The sequence below is a fragment of the Amia ocellicauda genome, chromosome 3 (genome assembly GCF_036373705.1).
Source record: "Amia ocellicauda isolate fAmiCal2 chromosome 3, fAmiCal2.hap1, whole genome shotgun sequence".
NCBI lineage: Eukaryota > Metazoa > Chordata > Actinopteri > Amiiformes > Amiidae > Amia > Amia ocellicauda.
Window position 1 is genome coordinate 13,453,801 of NC_089852.1, and position 16,587 is coordinate 13,470,387.

At 42.0% G+C, this 16,587-nt stretch overlaps 1 protein-coding gene across 1 annotated transcript in view; it reads left to right on the forward strand.

Moving 5' to 3' along the window:
* The first annotated feature begins 5,970 nt into the window (after window positions 1-5,970).
* tasora (transcription activation suppressor a) overlaps window positions 5,971-16,587 on the forward strand; it is a 29,675-nt gene continuing 19,058 nt past the window's right edge. The window contains exons 1-4 of the mRNA XM_066698260.1: window positions 5,971-6,415; window positions 11,628-11,773; window positions 11,877-11,969; window positions 12,362-12,434. Of these exons, the coding sequence (XP_066554357.1) occupies window positions 6,091-6,415; window positions 11,628-11,773; window positions 11,877-11,969; window positions 12,362-12,434 (637 nt within the window). The 5' untranslated portion in view covers window positions 5,971-6,090. The remainder of the gene's footprint in view (window positions 6,416-11,627; window positions 11,774-11,876; window positions 11,970-12,361; window positions 12,435-16,587) is intronic.

Consider the following 16,587-nt stretch of genomic DNA (forward strand, 5'->3'; position numbering starts at 1 on the left):
CAAACTACCAGTCGAGAAGTGTAGAAATCTCATTCAGAGCTACAGACAGCACTTGATAGCAGTTATTGTCTCTAAAGGCTGAAATAACAACAACAAAATATTAGGTTAAGGGTCCCAATATTTTTGTCTTTGCCATTTCCATTTGTTTTACTATTTAAAGTAATATGTTATATCATAGGGTGGCATGGTGGTGTGGTGGTTCTTCCCATGTTTTCTCAGGCACTCTGGTTTCCTCCCACTGTCCAAAGACATGTGGGTTAGGTTGATTGCTCTCTCTAAATTGCCCTTTCTGTGTGTGTTGCCCAGCAATGGACTGGTGCCCTGTCCTGGGAATATTCCTGCCTTACACCCTATGCCTGCTAGAATTGGCTCTGGCTTCCCCATGGCCCTTGCCTGGATAAGCAGTTTTGAAAATGGACAGATGGATGTTACATCATAAATCAAAAGCAAAGTTAAATGTGAAATAAAGAATGGTGAATAACAAATACTTTTGTCAATTTCTACCTCGTTCAGAGAAAATTGTGAGTGTAAGGGTACTTTCATCCACATCTGTATTTGTGTGTGTGTGTGTGTGTGTGTATGTATTTCACTTTTTTTCAAGGAAATAAAACCTCACAGCAAAAAAAGAGAGAATAAGAATAAATAATTTTCAATTTTCAAATTTGTATTTTTAATTATTGTATATTTGAATGGCTGCAGTTGTCTTTCTGTCTTTCCAGGTATCCAGGGTCCACACTGCCCACCAGCAGTGGGAATTAAATTGAGTGTCTGGCTTTCTGACACTGACAATCTTGTTGTAATGGGAATGTTACTGTGGAGGGCAGCTTGGCCTTGGGCTCCACTGGCCTGTGCAGAGTGATTTTCCTATCCCGGTTTCTTCTCTTCCCTGGGCACACGCTGTGTTTGTGTGTTATTTCCTTGGAAGGCTGGGTGACAATGTTAGTCAAAGGTTGCGTCAGCTTGCCGGTGTACCTGTGTGGGTACAAAGCTGTAATGAAAGCTACAGGGAATAGCCAATGATTATTAATTGATTGAGCACATCACAGACTGTTATTGTTTGGTTTGGTTTTTTGGATGCCTGTTGTTTGTGAGCATGTGTCACTACAGCCTGGCTTGGAGCCCAGTCTCAAACCAAATTAATATGTTGTGGAGTAAATGAAGACTACATTTGAATACAGTTACATAAGCAGGCAATATATTACACATTCCTATGTTCACAATGCACTATTTATTTATCTATTTATTATAGTCTATGACTCAGTCATGGTCTTACATTTGGATAACACTCCTTAGCAATTCAGAAATAACAAATTAAGGTTCTCAAATCAAAATCTAATGAAAACCTTGCTAGGAAGATTAATTCTAGCCTCAATACTAGTAGCCCAGGGACCCAGGCACATATGAACTGCACTCAGGAGAATACAGTCAGCCTTCCTTGTGACAGAGACCCTTGCTGGTGGACAGGCATCAGATCTCTGCCCTGGTCTGGCCGATCACACGAGCTCCAAACCTCCCAGGTGCGTCCCTGCTAGAAATCGCTCATTGAAATTGTGTACCAGAAATGGGGGCTTCTGTCCCACACGCCAGCATTGCTGATCCCATCCCCTCGTTGCACAAGAGCGCTATAGCCTTCTTCATGAGTCCAAGAGCAGAACTATAATGCATTACACCAGTGGTACTCAGATGGAGGCTAGCGAGTCACAAGTGACTCTTTTGTGTGTGCACTGTGGCTCTCGGCTGCTCTTAAAACACTGTATGAATGTGTAGCTCCATTAGAAGCAATGTTATAAGAGTTTAAGAAGTATGTTTCCCCATATCCGCTGCTAACAGCATTCCTAGTATAAAAACTGTGTCCACTAGGTATCCTGAGCATCAGGTTTCTTTATGTGTTGGCAACATGTGCCTTTTTTTTCGGTCAGTGGGACCAAGTTAAATTCCCTAAGGCAGGGGTAACCACGTTTTTTTGACATCGGATCTACTTTTTTAATTTCCAGCCTGATACCCCACCCTCAGGAGCGATTTATTTTAGGAACTACGTCACACATTTTGCAAAATAATTACCATTAGCAACCCCACCCACGAGAACGATTTCTGTCACTGTCACATTATTATCAATATTGTTCTACACCCCACCCCCATACAGGCACCAGCTTTAATCAGCCAGAGTGTTTTTTTGTCAGTGCATTTTTAGAATGTGAAACCTCTCACGCATGGACATTTTGTAAACTTCCGTATTGGAAATTACCTCGCGATCGACGTCTTGAGCACCCCTGCCCTAAGGGAATGTACACCAGCGGTATTCCATCCCTGGCCCCACAGAGCCCCTACTACCACAGGATTTATAGGTCACCCATAAGTCACTGATTTAGAAAAACTGGGAAACCTTCCATTGTGTTTGGGTCTATTCAGTCATGTAATGATCATAAGGGGCAGACATTTCAATATCCTTCAGGTCTCAAAGACTAGGTATCTCCCAATTCTACAAGTTAAAATACAATGTACAGTATGAGGAAAGACATCCCTCCAGCATTCATCTTTCTCATTACAAACAAACCTAGATAGTTCAGCCTGATCACACAATCCCTTTATTCAAAGCACCTGGATTGTGTGTGAGAGATATGCAACACAGTGGGGGGGGTAGCTGTTAGGGTTGACTGAGGTCATGGCAGGGTGTTTTTTTGATAGCCTGCAATGGAAAAGCATCCCCTAGGTAGCCGAGTCCATATTGCGTAGCTGAGGAACACCTGGGACAGCCCTGGCAGTGGAAAGTCAAGAAAACATCCCTCCACTGAGGAGCTCCAGCCTGGTGATGCAATCGAGGGCAACCGCAGCGCATTAGTCGGCCCAGGGCCCCTGCCTCAGTTCCCCTCCCTGCCACCTCCAGCTGCGTTACAACCCCTGGAGGGGCAGAGATCCAGTTCCTGTTGACTGAGCCCTCATTGGAGTGAGGCTCCTCCTCTGTCCAGAGAGGTGGCTGTGTTTCTCCTGCGTTGTCCATCTCAGAAGTAGTTCTCCGGATGGTCTGTTTGGCTGCATGTTGCTTTCAGTTGGCAACTAGCATCACCATGTATTTGTTTTTCTTTGTTGTAAAAGCATTTATAGACTGTCCCTGCTGTAGTTAATGGTAGTTCAGTCAATGCTGGAATACATTTCCAGGGGATGGTAAACAGCAGGAAGGGTGTTCAACCTTGGTCCGAGAGCGTCCCAGTTATGCAGAGGGCATAGGTTACCCCTAGAATCATGAATTCAGAAAAGGCTTCTCAGTGTAAACCCCTTGTGCACTTGTGGAGAGACGCACACAACCCTGCACATCATTGAGGAGTGCCCCCTCTACAGACCAACAGGGGGATTCATAACTTAGATCTCAGCCAGCCAGGAGGTTATAATTATTTATTTATGTATGTATTAATTAGCAGGCACCTTTATCCAGGGCGACTTACAATTCACACAACAAGTAATTTATTACTTGGCTTTAGAGATTTGCACTCACAAAATAAATTAATTAATCAATCAATGTCAGACAAGGCTGTGAATACCAGGATTTTGGGACAAACACTACGGTTATTTGCAAAGTGGCCTTGCCCTGGTACCCAATACTGATTTCACTGTTGACTTATTTACCATCAGCGGCGGATTGAGTTTCGCTACAGACCTACTAATATAGCAATAAAGAAGTGGGACAGAGAGGAAAAAGCATGTTTCTGTGTAAGGAATGAGATTTTAAAAGTCGTTGTCAAATCAATCTGGTTTGAGTTGAAAGGATAAGGGTGGATTGAAACAGAGTGATTAATCCTTGCTAATTGAAAGTGGGTGATCCACAAATGGAAGGGGAGGGCAGTGTGGAGTTGGGAATCATGGGGGGGTTTAGGTTCATCTGTGGTTCAGTGGGCTAAAGAGCAAACTTAAATTGTCAGCGCTACACCTATTCTGCGCTGTGTTTGGTAGGCACAGACCCAGATCGTATACACACACAGCCCGTTTACAGAGAAGGGACACATTACTCCAAAAACTTGATGGTAGCAACCCAAGCAGTATGATTTTTGTAGCCAGGGAACAGCAAGAACTGCTTTATATGAGACATCTTTAATGTCTCCAAATATAATAATCAATAAAGGTGCGATTATACTGTCTGCATTTTTGCTTTTTATGCACCGTTTTGTGTGCCTGCATGATTCTTTCCTATTGCATCTGCTTACCTTGTTACCTGACCTGCTAACTAGAATGTATATCATTGGTGCCATACCCATAGTAAACATCAATTAACAGATCAGTCACAGCTAGTCACTCTTTGGTGGTTAAATAAAGTTCACAGTTGTCATTTATTTTCTGTTTAACCACTTCAATGTGCCTGTCTGATGCTTCACCTCTAACTGATCTCACCAGCTCTCCAACCATACTCCCATTATCTACAAACCACTGCTGGTCTTTGAATGACAAGTCAATGTGCACCTCACACATTTGTATAAAATGTTAAAGAGCACTTTGTGGAGCCTGTGTTTGAACAATATATTTAATTTTTTAAGAACTAGGTAGTCAGCTGTATGGTGTGACCATTCCAGTAGTTACATTATATGTTCAATTGTGTCACTGATGTGTGTATGTGACAGAGCCTTTTTTATACAATATTAATTACATTTTACTTTCTAATTAACTGAGTATAACTGTGCTGTTCTAGTCATTCCTAGAACTGATTTTTACATTGGCTTTGTCAAAACAAATGACAACAAAAGTAACAAAAACAGTTGAAATGCGATTTGTTTTTCTTGTTTCAGATTAAGTACACTAAAGGCCTGTGCTGCTGATCTACATATCTCAAAGAAGAATAATCTGCATGTTCTTTTTTTACCTGTATCACTTCCTAATTTTGAGCTGCTAAATTCCACCTGCACCGCAGCTCACCTCAGGGACTTGCAATAGGAGCAGGAGGGAAAGTAAATGACATATGCTCACCACCCGCTGCTTACATTTTTTGTTCAAATGTGGCATACTGTGATGAAACAACAGAGTGTTAGTAGAGAAACTTCTATCAGTCAAACAGGAACAGAATCGTGCATGTCAATGCTCAGAGTACTTTATCACCTTTAGATGTGAATCATGGACAGGGCTGTTGAATTTTGCTCAGGTGCTGCTCAGTTTTCAAATACCACAAAGCTCCTATTGTACATCACCTTGACACAAAGGGTCTCTAACCCCCTGCTTTACCGCAAACAAATCTTGTTTACTTCAGAACTGATACACATTTGCAGTTGAAAAGTCTCAAGCCTTCACATCAGTTTTGTTTTCTATTAGATTTGTTTAGAATTTCTTTGTCTGTGGTTCGACACCTTTACTGGTAATCTCCAGTCCTGAACAGGCACACTTTGTGCAGCCATGTCCTCTTTAGTGCAGGCATTACAAACATAACCTAGTACTGTAAAACAATAATAAAAAAAGCTTAATTGTTGCTGTGCCAACAAGATAAAGCAATGCTGGCGAGATTTAAAAAAACTTACTAGTAGTGTCAGAGGTGATACATCCTTCTTTACAGTACTTCTTTGCACTTTTATTATAATTATTATTATACTACTAATATTGTTTTAGTAGTATACTGTAATGTATTATATATTTAAATTGGGAGGCTGATTGTGTGCTTGTGTAGGAAGAGGAAAGAGAAGTCTTTTTCAGCGTTTTAAACGTTTCTTAGCATTGATTTACAGAGGACGATATGTGTGTACACATATTCACTTGTATTCTCACGCATATATATATATATATATGTATAAATGAATGAGGAACATAATTCTGCTGATAATGATAGCATTGCCGGGTGTAAGCAGTGCTCGGCTCTGCTCGGCTCTGCTCGGCTGAGCACGACTGCTGCACTTCCTCGGTTGGCGACACGCTGCGCGTCGGGCGGCCGGCAGGGGGCGCCGCCTCCGCCGTGAGATTATAAAAGCGCACCGGGCGCCAGAGTCGAGCAGTAGAAAGGAAGGAGTACGTCAGAGCGGCAGTATGGCGGAGGGAGGCTGAGAGAGTGTGAGCAAGGGAGAGCCAAACAAACCGTGCCCGCAGAGGTACACAGCGGCGAATACTGCATCTGTAAGCGATAAAATGGCCAGCAACACCCAGGGCCAAGCACAGAAGCCCCGAGGAGGCGGGGGAATCCGCGACGGGGATGTATCCGCGGAGAGTTATGATATACTGAGGCATTTGTTGCCAGACTCGGCTACGGTCCCATCCAGCCAAGATGGCGAACAGGCTGGATGTGAAGAAGGACAGAAACTCGCAGCCGAGCAAGAGGCTGCCGAGCGGCGGCGGAGGAGGAGCGGGATGTCGGAGCTGAAGCACGATAGTTCCCCCTCGACATGCCCCCGAGCTGCTGAAGAACTGCCCCGGAGAAACTTTCAGATCCCCAGGAAGAACAAAGAGAGGAAAGGTTGTGCATTCTCACTATTGCTAAAGAGAGAGGGAGAGAGGGAGAGAGGGAGAGAGGGAGAGGGAAAACGCTGAGCTCTGTTTCATATCTCATCTGCTGCATGAGCAGGGCAGGTCGACCTCGCAGAGGCTAGTTCATTGGGCGCTGTGCGCTAAGGGCAGTGCTCGCCCAGCCTCACCGACGCAGGTAAGTTAAACGGCTGGGACACATCCAGCGCAAGCAGCGGACCGGCCAGTGAAGACGTGCCTCGGCTTGGGCTTAGTCTAAAGAAGACCCTCAACAGCTCAGTGGAGAGGCGATTTTTTTTTTTTTTTTTTTTTTTTTTTTTTTTTTACAAAGTCAAGCCAGAGAAGGTTTTTTTTTTTTTTTTAATTTATTTTTTAATTAATATTTATTGGCAATATGTCTGTTTTAGAAATATAAAGTCTATCCCCCCCCACTTTGTGTTGCGTCTGGTCTCATGCTTTGGACAGTTTGCTGACCACGCCCATCACAGTTATTGGCTTTTTCCGGGACTCGCCAATATACAAATTCATCTTTTTTTGATGACTCCAAATGGAAACTTGATACAGTCATTGAAATTCACTCCACTAGTCATAGGAGTGATGGCTTTTAACTGCAATGTAGTGAACTCCAGTGACTTTTTATAAAAGCAAAATGTCAGTGGGGGGGAAAAAAATGCATATATAGTAAATGGCCACTTTGATTGGCATTCAATATTCAATAGGTTTAGTTCAACTAGCATTGCTTAAGCTCTTAGTTAAGAGTAGGCTCCACCTTCAAGCTAATGCTACATCATGACACATCCCCCTTCCAGTATATGAAGTATACTGATATTAAGAACATTAGCCCAGACTTCTAGCTGCTTTAAAGTAATTACTTGCAGATGTACAAATAGGACTGTAGCAGCTTGTAGGTCTCCGATCCTTTTATGAAAGCCTTGGTAGGCGTTGTAGGCTCTGTGGTCATTGCCAACAACTGGAGTGCCTCTTGGGCTCTTGACAGCCAATCATGGTTGTTGTATTCTTTTACTTGTATATATGGTGTCCAATGCTTTTTTGTCATCTGGATACAAAGACAGCTAATTGGTCTTGGTGCCACAGGCTGGCAAAAAAGATGGGTTACAAACAGCTAGTGGCCCTACTCTTGAAACCATTCTTGAATTTCAGAGCGGAACAATGCCCGTTTCCCAGCAAAATAGATTTGCGAGGCTGAGGTGCTCATGCCTTGTCAGAAAGACCTCCATAAACTGTTGTGAACAAAGCTGCATTGTTTATGGATTAATAATTACTTTGCCAAAGAAGTACAGGTTCACCCCCCAAGAAAAGCTTTCCCGTGGAAAATGAAGACCAGTTCAAACTGCTTGATTTGAAACTCAATGTGCTGTATTTTCATAAACGTTTCAAATGCAGACGTTCAAAATGCTTAAGTAGAGTAATGTAAAACTTCAACTTTTAATGGCACTTGAAGCATTTACTAAAAAAGGAACTACAAAAAGCATGTAACAACATGGCTGAAAGGGGTGGAGTTGGAAGAAAGGCAATTGTTGCAGTGACCACAAGGGGGCCTAAATTATCAAAAAAATAAAATAATGCTCCATGACTGTCTACGGATTACACATTCCGTTGTTAAATTGAATGGCCACTTTCATGCATCACTTTGTTTTGAGGAATGATGTTTATTGTAGCCTTAGGCGCTAAATATTGTACTCAATATTGTCATCAATGAGGTCATTATTTTTTAGTTTCGAGCATGGCGGAAATGTGATATTTTTGATTGTAGTTTGTAAGGAAGTTAATTTGAGTGATCATCTTGGAATTGGCTGAATTAAAAATATACATAATGCATAAAACGGGCGATAGGTGAAACTTTTTGCAACCCAATACATAACGGACTTCTACTGCCACAGTGCACCATTTTAATATAGTCTACCTTTGAGATTTGATTGGTCAGCACTGAAATTGACTCACTAGGTTGTTGTGACTGCCGGTGGGATTGTGACCTTAAGGTCTGCTGAAGCCAAGAGGAAAAGCCAAAACTTAATGAAAGTATTTTTTTTTTGACTGATTCACTGATGCGCAATAGTCCTGAAAGTGGTAGTAACGGAATGCTTAATTTTATTTATTTTTTAATTCTCAAAGCTACATCAAGTAAATGGCACATATGAGTAAAATGTAGCTCCTTTCATCAGAACAGAGTCCCCTCTACTTCTACAAAGAACCAGTGCCTTCCCCTGATAGTTGCCTTAACATATTGCAGGTTGACTTGGTGACAAAAAAAACAATAAATAAACAAACAATATAGATTTCGACAACAGGAGTTGGACACTGTCATATTCAGGATAATAAACAAATGAGTGGTGCTTCAGAGTCTGACCCATGGTGTGGCTTTTGTTAAAAAATATTTTGCAAGGTAACTTGATAGTGTATAGTTGCCTTGCAGGCCACAGTGTTTAGGCCTATGTGGTGTCATTTTAATAATAACATTATGCACCTGGGCCCACCATTTCATTATTTTCTTCCAGTTTCTCTCACTTGCAGTATTCCAATTAAGATGTGTCACTTCATTGAAAATACCAGTCTAGCTGGGATCTGCAATGACCTTACCAGTTTCCCCCCCCCCACATGTACTTCTCAATGCATTTGCTAAAGGGCAGCTAAATGCACATCTCCCATTCAAGGGTATTGTGCAGTTTCTTTCTTTTGTTGAAGCACCTGCTACAATAATTGTATTACCTCACCCCTACAATAGTAAATGGTACTGCTGGACTTCATGACATGAAAAACATTAGTGAGGTGGCCAGTGATATCAGCCCTGCACTGGAAGGTCATTGTGGACTATCTTGCAGGTGTTTGCTGCTGTACAATGTCAAATATGCCATGTGGCCTGAAGGGAATAGACCTTACACAAGAGTTTCATGTATCCAAACCTTTTGTTTCTTCTTTTTGTGTAATGGATGAAAAGTGATGAAACTCATTGCATTTCTTGGATATTGATTGCAAATACACTGAGCAATATAAAAGGTTTTTGTGTTGACTTGTTATCCTATGTAAATATATTGTGCTTTATTTTTACTGTAAGTGTTATGTTAGGGTAGCATCTGAATTCAGATTGAATACCACAAAAGGCATCTGTTGAAATGGGGCTGTTTTTTTTTTTTTTTTTTTTTAAATGGTTTGGCTAGATAGAGAATAGATGTCACATCTGTGGAAATGTGAGGTAACAATTAGTAGAAATTGTTTTTGAATTTTGACTCGGGCTCTGATGTGCATGCTGCAGTTGTCTTTATAGAGTTGTGAAACAAAGTTACAGTGGAGCAGTCATGATCTGGGCAAGTCAAAGTGAGATACATTGGAGTGAGCAGGAAGAGAACCCATACCTGCCACACCGAGAACAGTGTGCTTCCTGCTGATTGTAAAGATATTAACTTACCCCAGTTGACCCTTCCCCCTCAGCCTTCATAGGGCACAGAATTTGGGGCTCTTATCTTAGAAGTGCATATCCCAGGCTAAGATTGATATTTATGGTGATGAGACCGATGTAGGTAGCCTTGAAGCTGTAAGGATTGAAAAACAAAAAATGTGTCCTGCTTGCCACTCCAACAGTTGGGTTTCCAGATTGAAGAAAGGACTTTCATGTTATGTGGCTTCTATTAAATCAGATTTATTCAGATAAAGGTGTACACTGTACCCTGTGATCTCTGGACTATAGTGAACTTGTGCAGTGCCAACCTGAAAACCTCCACCTGAAATACATTTTTCACAGGCCTAGAAGGACATGAGTAAGACATTACACAGACCATGGCTTTGGGATTCTACTGACTATGGTGTTGACTTTTTGCTAATCATTTACTACTGGACAAGTTTATTGATAGTTATTATGTACTGCTATTGAAAAGTATTTGTTGTGAAAAATGTAATTTGCCCTGGTTATGGCTGTCTCCTAAGAAAAAGCTATGTATAATCACATTACAGTGATTGCAGTCAAAACAACCATCTCCAAATAACTTTTTGAGGAAAATCTCACACAAAGCAGTAACACCAGAGATCTGGACATGAGGTTTTTTGGCAAGTGGCTGGAATTTGTTAGTAAGGTTCATTTTGAATGTCTAGATTTGCCCAAGTGGTACCATTTCAGTAGGTTGTTAGATCTCCTCAGATGTGACTGAGACAAAACCAGGAACTCCTCAATCAAACAAAAGTTGAAGACTTGGAGGCTCTTGAATGTACTTCAGCCTGTGGTCAGTGCAGCCAAGCGAAGGAAAATAATGCACGTGCAGACAATGCCAATTTGTAACAACCAGTTCAACCTCTGGCTTTGCTGGTTCTCTATCATGAAGTAAGGATTACAAAAGACATTACTTAACAAAAATAAATTAATAATCAACTAACCAGATTTAACATTTCAAACTATTTCCTGAACGACTGGGGACTTAACTGTATAAATTAACAATCACTTATGACCTTGATCTCTGCCATTGTTTCCCCCCCAGTGGCCCTGATATATAAAAAAAGAAATTGGATGGAAATAAACGCAGATTGCAAAACAAATGTAAATCCTTTCCTATTATGTAAATATAGCTTCTATCTCTAAGGTCTCCAGTGCCTTGTTTGTTTCAGACACTCTGGCACAGCTCTGATATTTACATTAAGGAAGTGTCATAGTTAGTTTTAACTGTGTAGCTTTACTTCGTTTTTCAAACAGTGTTATCCTCTTGCTTTTGTTATTGAAGGTCATATTAAATATCGGTCCTGGTAGCTTGCTTGTTCTGTCTAGTGCAGTGGCTGTTCTTTTGATGGCCCTGTGAGAGACTGTACCTTTTGTGTAAGATATTGTTCTTGTCAGAGGAGCTGAAGTTGGAGTTGCACAGCAGTCTGGTGCGCAGTAGTGGGTTGGTCAAAGGGAGCAGGGGAGGCTTTAGTTTCCAGTGCAGTTTGTGGGAAGAGTTTGCAAAGTTACAAAGACTCTATGGGGTCAATTAAAGTTAATGATGCAAATAAACTACACTTTGATACAGACACTTAAGTTGTACTAATGCAGAGCCTCCTTTTATATATTTTTTTTGTAAAACAATCACATGTCTGGGTTTTGGGGGTACAATAATTAATACAATAATTCAGAATAATAGTTTTGTTTCATTCAACAGACAGAAAATGCCTGTTCACGGCCCTCCAAATTATTATTTTTTTAAATAGTTTTTCCCATGTTCCAGCTCTTTTTCAGCACGTGTCACTGGAGTCTCGGGAATTTGAAGAGATCCAGAAAATCATCTCCTCCTGCTATCTGGACTCATCCTCCGTCGGGTCCTTCACCTACACGAAGGCCAGTCTGGTCCACAGCGAACTTTTGGAAAAAGAGGTTAGTGTCATTTTTGTGTTCGTTTTCGTTTTTGTATAATTTTGTCCTAAAAGTAGAATTTGCTGTTTACATGGGCGACACGCTTCTTTCTCATCTTCTACAGTTTATTGAGAAGAGGAGGGAGTTGAAGCAGGATGGCCGCACGGATAAGGAGCTGGCTGAATCCTACGGATTTCTTCTGGCTGAACACTCGAAGGTGGGATTTTCAGCAGCCCCACGGCCACGTTCACGCCCCAGCATTGCTTGCTTATTTTGAGATCTCTGGGGGAAAGTGAGGAGCTTCCAACACAAAAGCGTCCACCCATTTGGTGGCCAACAGCAGTACCTGTGCGAGTGAACTGAACTGTGCATTGAAAACTATGTATTTGTTTTGTCTTTGCTGAGTATAACAGAGTATAAAACGCAGAGCTGTGTTGCAAAATATTTTCTGTGATGACCAGTTTAAATAGACAATGCGCTAAGCTGAGTGTATATACTACCTCAGTAAAATGCATTTAATAGTCCTATTTGTCCGGTTTGTGTTATCCCTAGTGCTGTCTAACCTATTTTATGTTTTTTTTTTTTTTTCCTTTCTTTTTTATGGTGCAGCTCAACATGATTTGTGAGAAAGGCCTTACAGTTGGACACTCCCGCATAACCACGCTTGGCAAGGCCACCATGGGTATGTACCATTGTACAGCAGTGTGTGTCACGTGTGGCAGGACGTTTAGCCGCACCTCAGTGGTGTCCTTAGAATTAAAGTGTGGAAGGGGATTTTGTTATACCTATTTCTCTACATTTATACTGTAGATTAGATTAATACTGATGCATTGGTTTCCTCTTGGCTCCAAGACTAAACTGTTTGGGGCAACCAGATGCTTTTCCTGCTTAATGCAAATTAAGACTGAATCAGCTGTACTGAGAGGCAGCGTCAGGAGAAGCACTGCTTGCTCTTACATGGCCAGGGGTTCAATCAAGCCTAGAGGGTCACTGTCACAGGGCACAAGAGCACAGTCAGTTTGTCCAGACTGGATTACATATATCCAGGCATAACTCAATTTTTCGGCACACTTATATAGGGTTTATATAGGGTTCCTGTAGAAAATCAGGGTCTAAATCTGAGTTGTGTTTCTGAAAAAATGTTTCAAGTGCAATGAAAGTCCTATTCGGATACCTGCATGTACAGTGAGGGAAAAAAGTATTTGATCCCCTGCTGATTTTGTACGTTTGCCCACTGACAATGAAATTATCAGTCTATAATTTTAATGGTAGGTGTATTGTAACAGTGAGAGACAGAATAACAACAAAAAAATCCAGAAAAATGCATTTCAAAAAAGTTATAAATTGATTTGCATGTTAATGAGGGAAATAAATATTTGATCCCCTATCAATCAGCAAGATTTCTGGCTCCCAGGTGTCTTTTATACAGGTAACGAGCTGTGATTAGGAGTGCTCCTAATCTCAGCTCGTTACCTGTATAAAAGACACCTGTCCACAGAAGCAATCAATCAATCAATCAGATTCCAAACTCTCCACCATGGCCAAGACCAAAGAGCTGTCCAAGGATGTCAGGGACAAGATTGTAGACCTACACAAGGCTGGAATGGGCTACAAGACCATCGCCAAGCAGCTTGGTGAGAAGGTGACAACAGTTGGTGCGATTATTCGCAAATGGAAGAAACACAAAATAACTGTCCGTCTCCCTCGGTCTGGGGCTCCATGCAAGATCTCACCTCATGGAGTTTCAATGATCATGAGAACGGTGAGGAATCAGCCCAGAACTACACGGGAGGATCTTGTTAATGATCTCAAGGCAGCTGGGACCATAGTCACCAAGAAAACAATTGGTAACACACTACGCCGTGAAGGACTGAAATCCTGCAGCGCCCGCAAGGTCCCCCTGCTCAAGAAAGCACATGTACAGGCCCGTCTGAAGTTGCCAATGAACATCTGAATGATTCAGAGGAGAACTGGGTGAAAGTGTTGTGGTCAGATGAGACCAAAATCCAGCTCTTTGGCATCAACTCAACTCGCCGTGTTTGGAGGAGGAGGAATGACCCCAAGAACACCATCCCCACCGTCAAACATGGAGGTGGAAACATTATGCTTTGGGGGTGTTTTTCTGCTAAGGGGACAGGACAACTGCACCGCATCAAAGGGATGATGGACGGGAGCCTCCTTCCCTCAGCCAGGGCAATGAAAATGGGTCGTAGATGGGTATTCCAGCATGACAATGACCCAAAACACACAGCCAAGGCAACAAAGGAGTGGTTCAAGAAGAAGCACATTAAGGTCCTGGAGTGGACTAGCCAGTCTCCAGACCTTAATCCCATAGAAAATCTGTGGCGGGAGCTGAAGGTTCGAGTTGCCAAACGTCAGCCTCGAAACCTTAATGACTTGGAGAGGATCTGCAAAGAGGAGTGGGACAAAATCCCTCCTGAGATGTGTGCAAACCTTGTGGCCAACCTTCAAGAAACGTCTGACCTCTGTAATTGCCAACAAGGGTTTTTCCACCAAGTACTAAGTCGAAGGGGTCAAATACTTATTTCCCTCATTAACATGCAAATCAATTTATAACTTTTTTGAAATGCGTTTTTCTGTATTTTTTTGTTGTTATTCTGTCTCTCACTGCTAAAATACACCTACCATTAAAATTATAGACTGATCATTTCTTTGTCAGTGGGCAAACGTACAAAATCAGCAGGGGATCAAATACTTTTTTCCACCACTGTATATCCCATCAGGCTTCTTTCAATGAATTTTAGTTCAGATGGTTGCAATACATTGAAATAAAACTGTGTATGGCTTCAGTTTGTATGACCTGTGTCTCAGTATTCAGCCTTAAATTGTTTCAAAATAGTTGTCTTTTACAGATTTCCCTTTATTTGGATCCAGTTTCCTTTCATTGTTTTTATTGGTTTAATTTTTCTGAGTGAGTGTGGGGACGGGGGGTAGTGTAAAATCAGGAGTGTGTACACTGTGCTCCCACAAGCGCTGCAGGCAGTGGCGTGGTAAAGGGGTGAAAGGTGAAGACGATTCAGGGGGCCCTGAGAGGGACAGGGCCCTAGAGAGGGTCCTGCGCGTCTTATTGGTGGGGCCCATGCATGTTCTTTTCCTGGCTACGCCCCTGACTGCATGTCTTGTGCTGCATTTTAAAAGCACTGTTTTGGGGTGAAGCAATTCCACCAATTATAGTTACACAGCGTGTTCCCTTCAGTCCTGCTTCTAATGACATCTCATGGCTAAAAGTTTTATCGACAGATCCATAGTATAAGTTCCAAAATGCACCTGTATGCAAAACAAGATAAGTTAAACAAAAATAAATGTTGTGTAAAAAAGTGAAGAAAATAAAATATATACACCGTACTATGCAAAAGTTTTAGGAAGGTGTGAATAAATACTGTAAAGTAAGAATGCTTTAAAAAATAGACATATTTCTCAGTTAACTAAATGCAACATGAGTGAACAGAAGAAAAATCTAAATCAAATCCATATTTGGTGTGACCACCCTTTGCCTTCAAAACAGCTGCAATTCGTCTAAGTACACTTGCACAAAGTCAGGGATTTTGTAGGCATATAGTCAGGTGTATGATTAAACAATTATACCAAACAGGTGCTAATGATCATCAATTCAATATGTAGGTTGAAACACAATCATTAACTGAAACAGAAACAGCTGTGTAGGAGGAATAAAACTGGGTGAGGAACAGCCAAACAAGGTGAGGTTGCTGAAGACAGTTCACTGTCAAAGGTCATGCACCATGCACAGCAGCAAGACACAAGGTAGTTATACTGCATCAGCAAGGTCTCTCCCAGGCAGACATTTCAAAGCAGCCAAGGGTTTCCAGATGTGCTGTCGAAGCTCTTTTGAAGAAGCACAAAGAAAGGGGCAACGTTGAGGACCATAGACGTAGTGGTAAGCCAAGGAAACTTACTGCAGCAGATGAAAGACACATCATGCTTACTTCCCTTCGCAATCGGAAGATGTCCAGCAGTGCCATCAGCTCAGAATTGGCAGGAAACAGTGGGACCCTGGTACACCCATGTACTGTCCAGAGAAGTCTGGTCAGAAGTAGCCTTCATGGAAGACTTGCAGCCAAAAAGCCATACCTCTGATGTGGCAACAAGGCCAAGCGACTGAACAATGCATGGAGAAACAGGAATTGGGTGCAGAAAAATGGCAGCAGCTGCTCTGGACTGATGAGTCCAAATTTGAAATATTTAGTTATAACAGAAGGCAATTCGCCGAAGGGCTGGAGAGTGGTACACGAATGAGTATCTACAGGCAACAGTGAAGCATGGTGGAGGTTCCTTGCAAGTTTGGGGCTGCATTTCTGCAAATGGAGTTGGGGATTTGGTCAGAATTAATGGTCTCCTCAATGCTGAGAAGTACAGACAGATACTTATCCATCATGCAATACCATCAGGGAAGCATCTGATTGGCCCCAACAGTGACAGTCCTTAAGAACTATCTTCAGCGTAAAGAAGAGCAAGGAGTCCTGGAACCGATGGTATGGCCCCCACAGAGCCCTGATCATCGAGTCTGTCTGGGATTACGTGAAGAGAGAGAAGCAACTGAGGCTGCCTAAATCCACAGAAGAACTATGGTTAGTTCTCCCAAGATGTTTGGGCCAACCTACCTGCTGAGTTCCTTCAAAAACTGTGTGCAAGTGCACCTAGAAGAACTGATGCTGTTTTGAAGGCCCTGTGTAGATGTGTGACAGACCTTCATAACATTGAAAGCCCTGCTCTCATCCTGGGGGAATTGAGGCAAATTAATTTGTGGGTTAATCCTCTTTATGGTTATACTATTTGCTTGTTTGTGAGGTGACAAA